The 17520-nt window shown below is 40.0% G+C and overlaps 1 protein-coding gene across 1 annotated transcript in view; it reads left to right on the plus strand.

Annotated features, from left to right (window-relative positions):
* ITPR1 (inositol 1,4,5-trisphosphate receptor type 1) overlaps positions 1 to 17520 on the plus strand; it is a 233385-nt gene that overhangs the window by 75661 nt on the left and 140204 nt on the right. Inside the window, exons 14-23 of the mRNA XM_077821751.1 lie at positions 3853 to 3994; positions 4495 to 4653; positions 4899 to 5071; positions 5338 to 5457; positions 7638 to 7832; positions 10025 to 10276; positions 11537 to 11678; positions 12750 to 12903; positions 13255 to 13442; positions 15863 to 16001. Coding sequence (XP_077677877.1) covers positions 3853 to 3994; positions 4495 to 4653; positions 4899 to 5071; positions 5338 to 5457; positions 7638 to 7832; positions 10025 to 10276; positions 11537 to 11678; positions 12750 to 12903; positions 13255 to 13442; positions 15863 to 16001 — 1664 coding nt within the window. The remainder of the gene's footprint in view (positions 1 to 3852; positions 3995 to 4494; positions 4654 to 4898; positions 5072 to 5337; positions 5458 to 7637; positions 7833 to 10024; positions 10277 to 11536; positions 11679 to 12749; positions 12904 to 13254; positions 13443 to 15862; positions 16002 to 17520) is intronic.

Below are 17520 nucleotides of genomic sequence, written 5' to 3' on the forward strand. Positions count from 1 at the left end.
ATAACTGACTAGATGGTAGTACTTCTGAAAAGGATCTGGGGGTTATAGTGAATTGTAAATTGAATGAGTCAACAATGTGATACAGTTGTGAGAAAGGCTAATATCATTCTGGGGTTTATTAACAGGAGTGTCGTATGTAAGAAATAGGAGGTTATTGTCCTGCTCTACTCAGTTCTGCGTGCCACGTTTTAGGAAAGATGGGGGCAAATTGGAGATAGTCCAGAAGAAAAAGAAAAAAAAGAGAAGAAGTTTAGAAAATGTGCCTTTGAAGGAAAGGTTAAAAAGCTGGGCATGTTTAGTCTTGAGAAGAGAAGACTGAGGGGGAACTTGATAACACTCTTCAAATAAGTTAAAGGCTGTTATAAAGAGAACAGTGGTCAGTTGTTCTCCATGTCCACTGAAGGTAGGATAAGAAGTAATGGACTTAATCTGCAGCAAGGGAGATTTAGGTTAGAAAAACTAGAAAAATTAGAAAAACTTTCTAACTACAGGGGTAGTTACACTCTGGAATAGGCGTCCCTGGGAGGTTGTGGAAACCTTATCGTTGGAGGTTTTTAAAAAGAGGTTGGACAAACATCTGTCAGGGAGATCTAGGTTTACATGGTATTGGTACAGCTCAAGGGGTTGGATTTGATTATTGATATCTACCTTACATTTCTATGATTCTGTGATATCAGAGGATCTCAGTCTCTGTTCCCGGAAGCCCTCCTTGATTTTCTGCAGAATTGATATCTTAGGAACTAGACTGAGGGTCTCAAACACGCGGGCCGCATGCAGCCCCCAGAGTTATTTCCTGTGGCCTGCCATAGTTCCCCGCCCCCCCACCTCCGCCCCCCCAGCACGCTGAGTCCCCGCTCCTCGGCCTGCCGCCAAACAGCTGTTTGGTGATGCTTAGGACTTTCCAGGAGGGAGGGGGGAGGGACACAGCATGTTCAGGGCAGCAGGCGGGGGTTGTGGATGGTGGGAGCGCTGCGAACGCAGGCTGGAGGACTCAGGAGGAGGACAGGACAGCTGCACAACTGGCCGCAGAGAAGCGGCGCTTTGCAGGGGAAACTGCTGCTTCTCTCCGGCTGCCCCTGCTCCTCCTGAGTCCTCTGCCCATGTTCGCAGGGCCACATTCCAAAAGGGGCTTTAGAGCTGCAGCCCAGGGCCCTGCAGTCCCTGCAATCCGGGCGGCTCTGCCTGGCGGCGGGCGGCTCCCAGAATCGCGGCCATGGGGGCGGTGCCGCACTGCGCGGAACCACCTGCACCCCCCCCTGCACCAAACAGGAGCTGCCCCAGGTAAGTGCTCTGCCCCCCTTGCCTGCCCCAGCCCTGTGCCCCCTCCCACACCCTAAGTCCCTAACTCCTGCCCAGACCCCGCACCCCCACCCTGAGCCTCCTCCCATACCCTAACTCCTGCCCAGACCCTGCACCCCCACCCTGAGCCCCCTCCCACACCCTAACTCCCCCCCAGCCCTGAGCCCCAGGAGGAGAAAGGAGAAAAAAAAAATAAAAAAGGGGGGGGGGAATAAGAGAGTGCTCCCCCCACAGGGGCCCAAAAATGAAGCTGAGCACAGGGCCCCACTAACTCTAAATCCGCCACTGTGAAAAGGTGTCAGTGATGCGGCCCTCGGGCCAATGTACTAATCCTCATGTGGCCTCGTGGTGATTTGAGTTTGAGATCCCTGAACTAGACACTAGGCCTCAACTGTATGCACTTAGAACAAATTTTGAAAGAGAGCACAGTTAACATAGAGGTAAACAGTAATTGTCATAAAGTATAATGTGATTTTACAAAAGGTAGATCGAGTAAGGTAGATCTGGTCTATTTCTTTGAGAAGATAACCAGTTATCTAGATAAATGAAATGCAGTTGATCTAATCTACCTGGATTTCAGTAAAGCATTTGATACCGTTCCACATGGGAAATTATTAGTTAAATGGGAGAAGATGGGGATTGATATAAGAATTAAAAGGTCAGTAAGGATCTGGTTAAAAGGGAGACTACAGTGGGTTATGTTGAAAGGTGAACTATCAGACTGGAGTGAGGTTACTAGCGGAGTTCCTCGAGGATCAGTTCTGGGACCAATCTTCTTTAACATTTTCAGTAATGACCTTAGCACGCTCTCACTTTCTGTGCCAATAAAATTTGCAGATGATGCAAATTTGGTATGAATTGCAAAGACCGAGGAGAACCAGAATCTCATATGAGAAGATTTGGATGACCTTGAAAACCAGAGTGATAGAAATAGGATGAAATTTAATAGTTATGCATTTAGAAACTAACAAGACTTTTCACTATAAACTGAGTACTTCCCATTTTGAAGTGACAGAGAAGGAGAAAGATCTGGGTGTATTTGTCGATCAGAGGATGACTAAGAGTTACCAATGTGATGCGACCGTGAAAAAAAGCTAATATAATCCTAGGATGCATCAGGTGAGGTATTTCCAGTAGAGCTAAGAAAGTATTATTACCATTGTACAAGGCACTGGTGAGACCTCATTTCTAATACTGTGTGCAATTCTGATCTTCCATGTATGTTTAAGAAAGATGAATTCAAAATGGAACAGGGAGCGAGAAGGGCTACTAGGATGATCAGAGGAATGGAGAACCAACTTAAGGAACTTGGCTTGTTTAGCCTAACACAGCAAAGGTTGAGGGGAGATATGATTGCTCTCCACAAATACATCAGAAATATAAGCACCAGGGAGGAAGAGAAGTTACTTAAGTTAAGGACTAATGTTGGCACAAGAACAAATGATATAAACTGGTCATGAGTACATTTAGATCTGAAATTAGACAAAGGTTTCTAATCTTTGAGGAGTTAAGTTCTGGAACAGCCTTTCAAGAGGGGTATGTGGGGGGGGGGACCTAACTTCTTTCAAGACTGAGCTTGGTAAGTTTAATAAAGGGGATGTATGATGAGACTGCCTACAATGGCATATGGCCCATGTGCAACTGCTAATTTGAAATATCCCCAGCAGCTGGACATGGGACACTAGACGGGGAGGATTCTTTCCCAGGTGTCTGGCATGTTCAGGGTCTAACTGATTTGCTATATTTGGGGACAGGAAGGAATTTTCTCGCAGGCAAGATTGGCAGAAAGACTGGTTTTTTCCACCTTCCTCTGCACGATGGGGCATGGGTCAACTGCTGGTTTAAACTAGAGTAAATGGTGGATTCTTTGTAACTTAATCTTTAAATCAAGATTTAACTCAGTAACTCAGCCAGAGGTTATGGGCCTACTAAAGGAATGGGTAGGTGAGGTTCTGTAGCCTGCAAAGTGCAGGAGGTCAGACTAGAGCTGATCATTATGGTCCCTTCTGGCCTATGAATCTGTATTCATTGTAGGGCTGGGAGGAATGGTCCATTGCGTGCCTATGTTGAAACAGTCTGGAAAATGAATGTGGAACATCTAATTTAACTTGCTTCAAGGGCTGAACACATGACTTCTTGCAACCCCCCCCTCACCCCTTGCAGTGTCTGTAGAATTTGTGACTACATGTAATGAATGTGTACAGCCTGGTACATAGAAATAAGGACCTTAAACTTCCAAAATGTAGGCCTCTATTTGAGTTGAGGCCCTCTATCTGATTATCTGGCCGTACAATAACACAATAGCCCGTGTATTGAGTACTAAAGATACGGCATTTCCACTTCCTCTGTAATGTGGCTATTTAACAATAAATCTACATCAACCAGGAAAACTAGTTTCCAGTTAGTTGTTGTTCCACTCCCATGTGCTCTTACCTCTGGATTATCTCCTGGTTAAATCGTTTTAACATAACATTTGAAACATTTCAGTCTTTGTTAATTCTTTTCACAACTGACTGTTCCAATTCTGTGTTGACACTTTTGTTTTTTATATAGGTCTGTTACCAAGCTGCTGGAAGATTTGGTTTACTTTGTTACGGGTGGAACTAATTCTGGGCAAGATGTGCTTGAAGTGGTATTTTCTAAACCAAATCGTGAGCGGCAAAAGCTGATGAGAGAGCAAAATATCCTAAAGCAGGTAAGATCGTTTTCATCATGTGACAGAGATTCTGAGGAGAGAGTAGGTGCTCGGAATACAGGAACAGTACAAGTTAGTTGGGATAAGGCAAATTCTGCCTCACTAGCTTTGAGCAATCTTCTGGCGGTGTCGGTCAAAGTGTAACTCTGGGTGTCCCATTGCTGGAAGATGCCACAAGGGGCAGAACCAAAGGATAAAAGGAAAAGCATCTAGGGTTGGACATAAGTGATCAGCCACGTCCTTTTCAGAGACTGCTCCTTTGTCCAGACTTTGCAGCTATAAGAAGCTTTATGAAAGTTCATGTGAAAGAAACTGATGGCCTCCAGAATTGACATGTGGCTGTGGTGGTGTAGGCAAGATTTAAACTATGCTCTGGTTCTGACAAGACAGAGGCCATAAAGTAGCAACAAGGGGGCATGGGCATGTGTAGGTACACCCACTGACCTTCATTAAGTTTAGGTAGCACTTATCAATCTTTATTTTCAAAAATAATCCCATAGATTTTCAAGCTGTTACAAGCACCGTTTACAGACTGTGGAGATGGGCCAATGTTGAGGCTGGAGGAGCTTGGGGACCAGCGTCATGCTCCTTTCAGACACATTTGCCGGCTCTGCTACAGGGTGCTGAGGCACTCACAGCAAGATTACAGAAAGAATCAGGTTAGTTATGTGTTAACCTGTCTAAAAGGCTGGTGGTGTGGGTAGGTGGGTTTGTTTACCCAAGATTGGGTACAGTTTAAGCTGTTCCGTGTTATGTTTTTTCCCTGCTTTTCAGTGTGATCCTAAATCATAGAAACAATAGAACCTAACCAAGCTGTTCCTTTAGGATACTGATATAAACAGCTAACAATTTTTCCTTTAAATTTCAAGTGAGATTAGAATACCTTTTCCTCCTTCTTTCTCAGGAATACATAGCCAAGCAGTTCGGCTTCATGCAGAAACAAATTGGTTATGACGTTTTGGCGGAAGATACTATTACAGCGTTGCTTCATAACAATCGCAAACTGCTGGAGAAGCACATTACGGCTGCTGAGATTGATACTTTTGTTAGTCTTGTGAGAAAAAACAGGGAGCCCAGGTAAGACGGATTGATATTGGGACCAAGTTACCTTTTCCTCTTATTCTGAGATCTGTTGCAGGCAACTTGTTTCTGTATTTGGGAAGCATGTTTAATCCACTCTTGCCTCTGAGCCAGACCATGACTTTCCGTCAAGGTAATGGCCTCACTTGCTTTGCAACGTAACTTGGTTTTTCCAAATGTTTTCTCTTTATAAAATGTAGAATGAGTCAACTGAAGAACCTCGACAGAGATTTAATGTGTTCTGTCTTTTTATTTCCCAATAGGTTTTTGGATTATCTCTCAGATCTGTGTGTTTCCATGAACAAGTCTATTCCGGTGACACAGGAACTGATTTGTAAAGCTGTGTTGAATCCAGCCAATGCAGACATACTCATAGAGACAAAGTAAGCTGAGACTTATTTATGAATAGCTTTCTAATTGGCATATAAGGAAGGTGGGTCAGAGCGTTGAGAACACGAGCCTCAAGACTACAGAGAGTACCAAACTTAGAATGTGTGAGGGCCTTTCTAAGTACACGATAGATGAGTGTTGGAGGCACCAAAATGACTGCCACATGGATTCCTAGCCCTGTGTACTCTAAATAGCTTTCAGATATTTAACATTTTCATCAGGAAGCTTGATAACACTAAGAGAAGCTGCAGTCTTATGTAACATGTTTTAAGTCTTGAACCATTTTAATTAAAAAGTGCTAAAATGCTCTCTCATCTGAGCTGGATAAGCAGTTATTCTGGGATTTGCTATGTAGCAGCAGGCATGTATAAGATGGTGTTCCACATCTCATGAGTCTGGTTGTTCTCCTGGCCCTTACGTTTGCCATGGCAGATTGACTGCAGTCAGCAGCGCCTTTAGGAACTTAGAGCTCTCTGAAAAATGAAAAATTCTTCCCATGAAAACTTTCACATTTTTGAATAAAAAAATTGTGCTGAACTAAGACAAAACATCAAAAGCATCAAAACATCATCATCATCTTCCTCAGGAAAGGTTTTTAAGAAAAATTCCAGTTTGGGGGAATTGAAATGGAATTTTTTTGGCTTCCCTGCTGTCCACCCAGAAAGCTCTTGTTAATTTCACAAATGAAATTAAAAGAGCTTTCTACCCTTGCTGTTAATTCTCTACCTGCAGCTCTAGGAGCCAGTCAGGAAGAGAGTCTGCCTCCTTTTGCAGATCCAGGAGCTGGAGAGGCAGAGAGCCCAGACACTCAGCTTCCCATTTCCCAGGGGAGGAAGAGCATCCTGGTGCTCAGCCTTAGAAGTTCTCCAGGAAAGGTTTTATCTATTTCACATAGGGATTGTGAAATTGACAAGAGCCTGTCAGGTGGGGAGCCATCATTTTGGTTTTCCTCAAGAAAAATCTGATATTTTTTTGTGTGTGCGTGCAAAAATGAAATTTTTCGCAGGAAATTTCAGTCTCGTGAAAAGCACATTTTTAATCGGAAGAATCATTCTGATGAGAAATTTTCAGCCAGCTCTCTGACCGCTGTGCACATGCCCACAGCAGTGCAAAAGCTGGTATTTTTATTGTCGCCCATTCCACCTCAGGTCAAAATTTCAGTTTTCACCTCTTGGGAACAACCAAACGATGCATGTGCTTCCATAACGGGCACCAAATTCCAACTAGCTTCGATAAAGCTGGGTTTACTTGGCATGTGGAATTGAGAGAAGATTAATATTGGGGAAAAAAAGAGGTCAAGAAGAGTAAAATCTGTCTTTGCTAGATAATAAATGAAACCTAGGTAAACAGGAGAGACTTGAAGGTGCTATTTCCAGGCTGGACAAGATTAAAAATCTTGTGTCTTAATGTTTGTCTCTCTACCAGAACTCTGCCAGGTTTCAGTGTCTCTTGCTGATCTGTTTAATTTGTGCCTCTTGCTTATGTAGTTAGTGACCCTTCTTTTGGCCAGGTTCTAAGAACCCTGATTACCATTTTAGGTCTGAGGTCATTCTTCTAACTTAATTATGTTTCTGACACCCAAAGCGAATGAAGTTCTGTTCCATTTTTCATTTGTGGGATATTGAATAGATCAAAGTTTGCTTGCTCAATTAAAGAGTTTGGGTGAATATATAAACTGATTGATAATATCCTCCTAGATGTTTTTTGAATCAATGCTTCCTACATAGAAGTCTTTTTGGACATTAATTTGTCTTGCCCTAGGTGATACCCTTGTTTCTTTAGCCACATAGATGACCACAAAATTAAATTCCCTTTTAGAACCAATCAAAAATATACCATATGTCTATGTGGATTACTGTTCACATTGCATATTCAGCGCTTTGCTCTAACTAGGTTTTAATACCATGCTCAAACAATAGTATCTGAACACCTAAGGTCATCATGTAGCATAAGGCAATGTCTCTTCGATTTTACCTACATTATTTGGGATTTTTTGTGTGGCCATGTTGAGAAACAAAAGCTATGTATAGTACCATGAATGCAAGTCTCCAGAGCGACTATGCAGATCACTGTTACTGTGCCCCTGTGCAACTCAGCAGTTGTCCTAAAACAACATATTTTAAGATATCATGGACTGCATTATTTTGTTGTTTAATCCCTTTCTTTCTGCAAGGTTGGTTCTCTCTCGGTTTGAGTTTGAAGAGGTATCAAGTGGAGAAAACACTCTGGAGGTTGGAGAAGATGAGGAAGAAGTTTGGCTATTCTGGCGAGACAGCAACAAGGAAATCCGCAGTAAGAGTGTCAGAGAGTTGGCTCAGGATGCTAAGGAAGGGCAGAAGGAAGATCGGGATATACTCAGCTATTACAGGTTAACACTGTGTGCAGTAGTTGGTTTTGATAGGGTAATAAGCACTGGATGGGTGAAGGCCTTTTCAATACAATCAGTTAATTAGTTCCAAATAAAGACTTAAAATGCTGGACTCAGTACCCAATAGAAAAAGGTGTAAAGCTTTCTGTGCACAGTAAATTCACTAGAAGCACAGAGTTGTGATTGATGTCCAAAGAAGTCAAGTAATCAATGAGAAAATGGTTTCAGAGTAACAGCCGTGTTAGTCTGTATTCGCAAAAAGAAAAGGAGTACTTGTGGCACCTTAGAGACTAACCAATTTATTTGGTTTAAATTTAAATTTTAATTTAAATTGGTTAGTCTCTAAGGTGCCACAAGTACTCCTTTTCTTTTTTCAATGAGAAAATGTAAGCGTAAATACAGAAAAAGTGGGGTTCAAAGTGTGTAAGAGTTTGGTAGCATTTACATACAAGGTAGCATATATCTGTGGTAAGTCTCCTCCTGGAGATGCTCATGAGTCCGGCTTTCTCCACAATAATTTGATTTTCTTCATGAGGATCTTAACTTTTTAACTTGAAAAATCCGAGCTGTAATAGAGGTTGTTGAAAGGAAGGTGAGCCAGCACTCAGAGTAAAGGAAAGGGTTTTAACCTGCAAACAGCTCTTTTTCTAAGATGTCATTACAGTTCTGTATCACTTTTTTTATTTGTGAGCTCCAGACTTAGAAATGTCCTGAAGTTCTCACCGGGACACTGTATGAACTTGCAAAAACCCCACAAGAAGTTTGGTTTAATGATTTTTTTTTTTTTTTTTTTTTTTGCCTTTTTGCACTATTAAGCTATGCTTCTAATATGAGGCAGTGCTTCCAGATGACTTGGCTAGACACCAGTTTCTTGGCGCATTGTAATTCCAAGTTCCATCTCAGACCAAATTCCTGTGTCTGGGCTATAAACTTTTGAGAATAGTTTGACAGACCATTGGCTATTGTTGTGCAAAAAGTACCACCAGAATTCCTTTTTAACTACTTATCACTTTGGCCTTGCATATTGTGTTGAAAAACTTTAAATAGTTCATCTGGTAAACTTGTTAAAAGGGATTAGAATGGATGTTTTGGATTTGGACTACTTAAGAGTTTCAGGCCCAAAGTGGACCTGTTCTAACTGTTTTTTCTCCCCTTTATCTGTTTGCAAAGTCCATGCACTTCTTATGAATTCTTCCCAAAAAGAGTTGTTTAAATGCTCTTAACAGTAATTTCTTCTAACCTTTCAATAACAAACCAATGAGTATATATATGTATAATGAAGAGAGTAGGAAGCAATTCTGTAATGAAAAATTCCATGAACTAAAAATAGAACAAATCATTTCCCAACACAAATAAAGGTAACAATTGGCATCTGAGGGTCAGGACAACAGCTTTCCAAAAGTCACCTAGTTTGTCACTGTGTTGTATATTCTGAAGAATTAAGCAGCACTCGGTTTTTCTTAAAATTCAATTAAATTCCTTGTTATCTTTTTATTGAAAAACCACCTTCTTTAGAGTTAAGGTCAGTAAGGACTATATAAGCACTCATACTCTGCATGTGCTTTATGATAAGTTAGCAACAAAAGTTTAATTATTAGTCTGTTGTATTTGCATTAATTTCAGTGCTAGGTGCCTGTTCTGTTCTTGTTGACTAGATCTTTTGGGAGCAAAAAAACGAAGGTACATGAACTCAATTGTTATATCTGCCTGTGACTAATTGGTATGGAGACTGAAGCCTCAGTTCACCAGGATACTTAGGCATATGTCCAACTTTAATCAGTTTAATAGTCTCATTGACTCCATTGCCTAAGCAATCAAGAGTAGCTTGAGAGCTGCCAGTGAGAAGTATGCCAACTTCTAAAACGACGAGGCTGCTGCAATCTTTCTGTATTTAATAAGAAATAGCATTAGCAAAGAAAAACCGAGTGCTGCTTAATTCTTCAGAATATACAACACAGTGACAAACTAGGTGACTTTTGGAAAGCTGTTGTCCGGACCCTCAGATGCCAATTGTTACCTTTATTTGTGTTGGGAAATGATTTGTTCTATTTTTAGAACATCCTGTACCTATTGATTAATAGCAGTAACATTTCTTTTTAACTAAAACATTAATTGCTAAACACTATTGACCTTTTTAGGTGCTTTCCTTATATTAACTTCTGGAAACTAAGGTGTAAGTTTCTTCTCTTCAGGTACCAGCTCAATCTTTTTGCTAGAATGTGCCTTGATCGACAGTACTTGGCCATAAATGAAATATCTGGCCAGTTGGATGTGGATCTCATTCTTCGTTGTATGTCTGATGAAAACTTACCATATGATCTAAGAGCATCATTCTGCCGGATGATGCTGCATATGCATGTTGACCGTGATCCCCAAGAACAAGTAACACCGGTGAAGTATGCTCGCCTATGGTCTGAGATACCTTCTGAAATTGCTATTGATGAGTAAGTACTTGATGGAGAGGTATGAAAGAGAAGGAAATTAAATCATTTTTTAATTTAAAAACAAACAAACCCTAAACTAATATGTCATCTTTTTCACTTCTGTACTGATGCTTTCTTGCCAGCCTATTATTGGTATTGAAGCCTGGTGGTATTAAAAACATGTCTATGGAGAAACTTGCAGAGAAGAACTTCATTGAATAGAATAGCTCAATTGTTTTGAATGGTTGCTGCATTTTATTTTCCCCAAGAGGCAACAGAGTCCTGTGCATAGTTCACTGGGCTGGGATTTGAGACACCTGTGTTCTATTCCTGGCTTTACCAGTAACTTGCTGTGTGACCTAGGCAAGTCACTTAAAATCTTTGTGCCTTTGTTTCCCGTCACATCTTGTGTCTCCTTGTCTAATCAACGTGTAAGCTCTCCAGGGCAGGGGACTACGTTTTGATACAGGATCTAGCAAAGAGAGATTCTGGTCTTTCGGTTGTGGCCTCTAGTTACTATTGTAATAGAAATAATTTTTAAAATACTTTAATGTGTTCAGGTGTTCCTAGCAAGATAATGTTTTAAAAGATAAAAATTAACTTGATTTTTATTAGTTTTTTCCAGTCCCAGGGAATAAGCACTTCGCGTTCTGTTCAGTTGGGGTCTCTAAATCTCTACTGCTTCATTGCAATACTTCACTGCTAAACTTTCCTCCCCCTAGGTTAATTTTCTGAAGGAAATCCAATAGACCATCTTCAGATTTAAAAGCTAAAGGGAAAAATAAGTGCTCAAGCCAGGCAAACTATTTCCCATAATACATAATTTTAAAAAAAGATTTCCACTCCCACCCATATTCCTAACTGTGGATTTTTCTTTAAAAACTGATCTAGAATGTGTATTTAAAAAAATAAAATAATTTAAATGTTTTTACTTTCAGAAAAAAATCCTGCTTGTACTCAGAGTTAGCACTTCATGGTCTCATCTGCTCTCTTGCTGCTGTATGTCACTTGTCACCATTTCTATTAGAAAAATGTCTTTCTTTCTTTCTGTCTTTCTTTCTATTGGTACAAACCTTGCATTTTCACATACTTTAAAATAGGGCAAAGTGAGCATATGGGAAAAAGCAGCAAATGCCAGGAAATTATGGTCTCAGCTTCCTGTCTCCTTGATTTGGGATAAATTGTTTAACAGGCTTAACTTTATTTGGATCTTGACAAACTTGGATTAATTTTTTTTCTATTTATGTGCATTTTAAATTCGTTTAATTTTTTCCCCTCCAGCTATGACAGCAGTGGGACTTCCAAAGATGAAATTAAGGAGAGATTTGCACAAACCATGGAATTTGTGGAGGAGTATTTAAGAGATGTGGTATGTCAGAGGTTCCCTTTCTCTGATAAAGAGAAAAATAAACTCACTTTTGAGGTAATTATTCCATTTTTATTTTTAATCTCTTTCTAAAGTAAAAACAATTTTGCCTTTAATACAAGGTGAATTGGAGGAGGTGCCATGTGAGTACTAACCTTCAGCAACTCCCTTCTCCTTGTGAGTAATTGTTATACATGTAAACAACCCATTGAAGTCAGTAACTGTTTGCAAGAAAAGGTGCTAATGTGGAATAAATAAATACTCACTTGTATTTTAAAAATAATTTGCAGCTGTTATGTTCACTTTTGTGCCCACTTTGATTTGTAAGATCCAGTTTTACTGGCACAAATGTTTGTGGAACCCAAACTTTGTTTGCGTGCACAGGTGTTTGTTCCCGAAGTGGTTGTACACTCATCCAGTAAAAGAACAGTAGAATATCAGTCATATAATTTACCTTACCAGTTACAACAAACAGCTTGAATAACATGTCATGAATATGCAGGACAATGTTTTGTAAATAATCCATAGCCAAAGAAAAATCATTCAATATTTTTGAATAACAAATACATTCAAGAGATTCGCTTCCTACTTGCAGAAAAAGAGGCTACATTGGGCATAGAAATGATTTGGTAAAAATGATTTGCACAGTTCAAGAAATAGTATATTTTTGGGTCTTGTGGGGAAATTCCAGTTCTTGGTAGTATTAAGGATTTGACTAGATATGTGTTCCTCTGAAAACTCCCTCTGGTGAGAGTTTGTTTAGTGTTACCAATTGATGTAATAACTGTTATGTAAAACGTGCATTTATAGGTCAAGCCCAAAGAAGTTCTATCTTACTTTATTTACTGCCACACGTCAACAAATATCATCATGCTTTTTGGTATAGAATAGCTACAGTAGGTATCAGAAGTCTTGCAATCCTGGACATGAAAATATACCTGTCGATATATAGTAGCAAACTTATTTTGATTACTAGAATAAAAAACTATAAAACATAATGGAATTTGCTTATAAAGAGTGGGTCAGACAAATGGTCAATTAAGGTCATAAATGCAATTAAAAGTCAAGAAACAAACTGAATTTTTGTGGCAAAAAAAGGGTTTTGATCAATACTTTCATTTTTAATAGGTTGTGAACTTAGCCAGAAACCTGATATATTTTGGTTTCTACAACTTCTGTGACCTCCTAAGGCTAACCAAAATCCTCCTGGCTATATTAGACTGTGTGCATATTGCTACTATCTTCCCCGTTACCAAAATGGCAAAAGGAGAAGAAAGTAAAGGTAAGACTGAAAAAATGATATGGGGAACTCCTGAGTGGGAGTGGAGGATTTCGTGGCCACATGAATTTTATCTGACTACATGAAATGGGCATCAACATTTTCCCTTTTATCCACTGAATTCTTGGTGGTTGCCTATAAAAGCTAAGCGGTAATTGGGAGACTAATCTAAGGGGAAGATTTCTAAAGGAGATTAGGTGCCTCACTGCCCTTTGTGTCTTTTTGAAAATATTCCCCTCGTTTCGTATGAAGCCGGTTTGTTTTGTCATGAGATGTGAAAGGTCACTTATCCTCTTGGTGCATTCAAATTGCAGTTATCTTACTCTTACTGTGTTTTTACCTGCCTCTCTGAAGGGAGCAATGTGATGAGATCAATTCATGGGGTTGGTGAGCTGATGACCCAGGTTGTACTCAGAGGTGGTGGATTCTTGCCCCTTACTCCACTTGCTACTGCTCCTGAGGGTAACGTCAAACAGAGTGAACCAGAAAAAGAAGACATCCTGGTAATGGACACCAAGCTGAAAATCATCGAAATACTTCAGGTACTAGAGCTGCAGTGGAATATAGAGTTAGATGGGGTCTCAAATCCTATGTTGTGGTGCTTTCATCTGGCACTATATTTTAACTAGGTGTTAGGGAGTGCATAGGAGGAGATGGTCCCTTCCAGTCCATTGCTGCCTGGATAGTCTTCTCATGCTTAGAAGGTGTTGCCGAGGCAAACACTTAACCCTTTGAAACGCTTTTTGCATGCCCCTATTGCAGAGATTATCTTCTGGACGGGAGTTACCAGTTGTGTACATGGGTAACTCATAACTGAACTAAAGGTCAAAGTTCCATCTTTCTGTTACAGCGGGTTTTCGCTTATCGTGCTATTTAACAGTTTATACTTTTTATGGGGATGGCTGCCTTAAGAGGATAGTTAATATTCCCCTGGCCTGCCCTGTCAAACAAACTCTAGAAAATTAAAAGAAGATCTTATTGGGGGTGGCTAGGTAAACTGCCTTTGTTTGATAACTCTACAGGAGGGGAAGTGTCCTGAGTATAGAATAAAGCACATTTGACTGGTCACTACATTTTCCTAATAGTCTTGATTATAAGCCACTGATACCAGGAAGCCATAAGGGTGATTTTAGCCCCCCTCCGCCAGATATCATGTTGTGGTAATGATAATGCTCCAAAAGTGAGCAGAGGCCCTTTATAGACAGAAAGGAGAACAGTCCCCTTTATGGTGATTTTACAGTCTAATTCACACAGGCCTAAATGCTGCTGGTACCCCCTGCTGGGTAAAAGAATGCCAAACAGCAGTAAAGCTACACATAAGGAGTTTTCATTGAGCTTGCTTGAGCCACCAGTGGTCCTCTGTGTAGCGAGGTGAGGGGCTGGCTTTGTGTTTATATGGAAGAAACAAACTGTGTATACGGAAGGCTTGTAGTGGGATAAAATGAAACATCACAATTCATAAAGCTGATTAAAGATAAATATCACTTCTCTGGGCTGGAATGAGGTGATTAATGGTAGATTCTCTTGTTACTTTAGACAACATTATTGAAAAACATGGGTAACAAAATTTGACCCCATTTTTGCAGGAATTGTTAAAGCAGAGCACTGTGTTGGACGTGATCAGAAAGATGCAGTCTGTCATAATAGAATAGGGAAATTAGAAAATAAGTTAAATTAATAAAAATTGTATAGGATTCTTGAATAAAATATATGCTTATACAGGAAAGTAGATTACTTCTAATTCACATCTTGAGGTAGAAAGTTTAGATGTCCAGGCTCAAAGTTGTTCTATTAATTTGGGGGATATAATTTTTCAAGGTTGTTTTTTAAGATCAAATTATTCTATCAACTGATTGAGGGGTTTAAAATATTTAAAAAGGCATAAGGAGAGGCTTTGTCCTTTGTTTATCACTTACTTTTCCCTAAAGTATAGACTGTTAAAAGGGGCGGGAGGGGAAATCAAGGAAAATGTATCCATGCTTGTAAAGATTTATTGATGACTAAACGGTTGAGAAGACATTAAATTTAAAGTTTTAAAACTAGAATGTATTAAATATGGGGCAAATGTAGCAATATTTATCCCTGCCAAAATACATGATTAATGATGAAAGTAAATATATCTTCTTAGTTGGGATGATGCGACACACTCTTTGGATGGTACATCTCTCCCCAAGGGAGCAGTAAGATGTTAATTTTGTAAAACAGGATATCAAAGTTCATGTTTGCATGTTTCCATTAGTACTGACTGAACTCTTAACCAGTGATTAGTTTATACTACATGTTTTATTTAAACCCTTGGACACATCTACAAAGGAAGTATGGTACGTTGATTAGGGCACTATCCTGAGTGTCAGAAGAACTGGGTTTGATTCCCTGCTCTGTTTTAAGCTTCCTGCTTGACCTTTTTGCAATTTGATTAGGCCCAGATTTTTAAAGCTATTTCAGTGTCATTGTGCTCCGTGTCAGAATGCCTAACTGATTTAGGAGCCTACATCTAATTTTCAGAAGGGATTTTGGCACTTTTGAGTCTGAATTCCGTTGACTGTTGATGGGATTGAAATCAATCCCTATGCATCACGGGGGTGTTGTGAAGATAAATACATTAGATTGTCAAGCACTCAGGTACTCTAGTAATGGGCTGGGGGTTGGCGGGACATAGAAGTACCCATTAAATCTTTTAGATATTTTTGCATTCATGGTTCTTTAACTTGGCCTCATACATGTGGTTATGCTTGTAGTAGAATCTTTTAAAATAAAAAAACCTCAAAGTACTGAATTTTGGATTACTTAAAAAGGAGATTTTGCATTCCTCTCCCTTCATGGTAAAATCTGCAGTTTTCGGAGTATGTGGATCTCAGCTGTTAGTTTACACAGAGTGCAGTGTTACAGTCTTGAGAGATATAGAGACGTGATGTAAAAATAACATGTCTATTTCCATTTTCTTAAAACTTTGAATCATCAGTTTATTTTGAATGTGAGGTTGGATTACAGAATCTCGTGCCTACTGTGTATATTTAAATGCGAGTTTGATGAAAGCAATGCACAGACCTCTGAATCACCTACTGGAAGCAGTAACCAAGAGGCCCCAGCTAATGTACCAGGTGAGTTATTTCATAAAGAGTTTTTTAAAGAAATGGTGGGGAGTTCCTTAATGGCTGAAGTACTGATTCAGCAATGTACTCAAGCTCATGCTTGACTTGAGGCACATGAGGGGCCCCACTGAAGTCCAGAACATTGCTAAATCAGGGTCTAAGTGTGACAATTACATTGACTAACTTTTCCACATAGAGCAAAAACTAGAATTGTTGTCACTCCCTCTTATTACCATGAATTAAGTAATTGACCCATCTCAGTCTCAAGGAGCATTACAAAATTCATTTAAAATGCATTTTGAAAATTGATTTATCATGGCCCCAAACAAGGACTTGCCTTGTTATTTTCAAACAAAGTTAAAGTGACCCACAATCTACCTGACCATTGCCCCAGCAAAGTAGCCTCCAACCCAATCTACTTCCTCCCAAAACAAATCCTGGGAAAACAGGTGAGTCTTGCAGATTTTCCTGGAGGTCTCTAAATCTGAATTTTGGTGGACCAAAGAGGGAAAGAAGTTATACAGCGAAGTCCGCCCTGCCCCTCTCCCCGGGTCTCTTCTGATTAAAACCACGATGCTGAAAACTTGTGCCCCTCGGATGTTGCTAACTGCTGAGATATCAGCTAAGGAGAGAGGTGATGTCCTGTAGCCAGGATCTGAAACATTTAGGGCTTGAAGTCCTAAACTAAAGTATTTATATTTGATCTGTGTTACTTGTGCTGAAAATAGGATTTTTTTAATCAACTTGAGGATCTGTTCTCTAGATGCCAGAAGAGTTTTAGATGTGTAACTTCTCCGCACCTCAAGAGAACAAATATTTTAGTTTCCATTCCAATGTGGGTCTGTAATGTCTCTTGTTCTTGGACGGGAGGGTGGAATGACAGGCTTTTGATCTGGGCCTTTGGAGTCAGGGTGCTTAGAACTCCCCTAGAGTGGAACCAGTGCAGATCTATGTACTTGTCGTACTCAATGTGAATTTAAAGTGAAAGAGTGTAAATAGTTCTCAGACAGATGTATCTTCCCCTTGCTGTCCCCACGGCTCACAAGAGAGATTGATTCAGGTTCCTGTTGTAATGCAGAACAGAAATCTGGGGGCCAGAATTAAAGTAACAAGTCAAGGACCCTGTTTTGCAAGATGCAGAGTTCCTTCAGCTCCCACTGACTTCAATGAGAGTTGCTAATACTTAGCACCTAATAAATCCAGCCCTGTGCAAGCAAAATGGTTACCTGAGATGAGGCTTCACCAGCCTCTGCAGACAGTGGGGTGAGCTAGGTGATCTAATTGACATCTCCTCTAATTACTAAGATTCTAGCTAAAACATTTTAGTTCTTTCCCTGCCAAAAAGCAGGGACTGCCATTTACTCTGTGTCTGTACCATGACTAGCACAATAGGACCTAGACCTGACTAAGCTTTCTCGGTATTCCCAGTCAGAAAAAGTGAGATCGGGGAATAGCAGAGGGTTATTTCCCAAGAAGCAGTGTTCAATTGGGAAACTTTCTAAGAATATGGCAGAAATCGTTTGCCTTG

This window comes from Eretmochelys imbricata, chromosome 7 (genome assembly GCF_965152235.1).
Source record: "Eretmochelys imbricata isolate rEreImb1 chromosome 7, rEreImb1.hap1, whole genome shotgun sequence".
In the NCBI taxonomy this organism is placed as follows: Eukaryota; Metazoa; Chordata; order Testudines; family Cheloniidae; genus Eretmochelys; species Eretmochelys imbricata.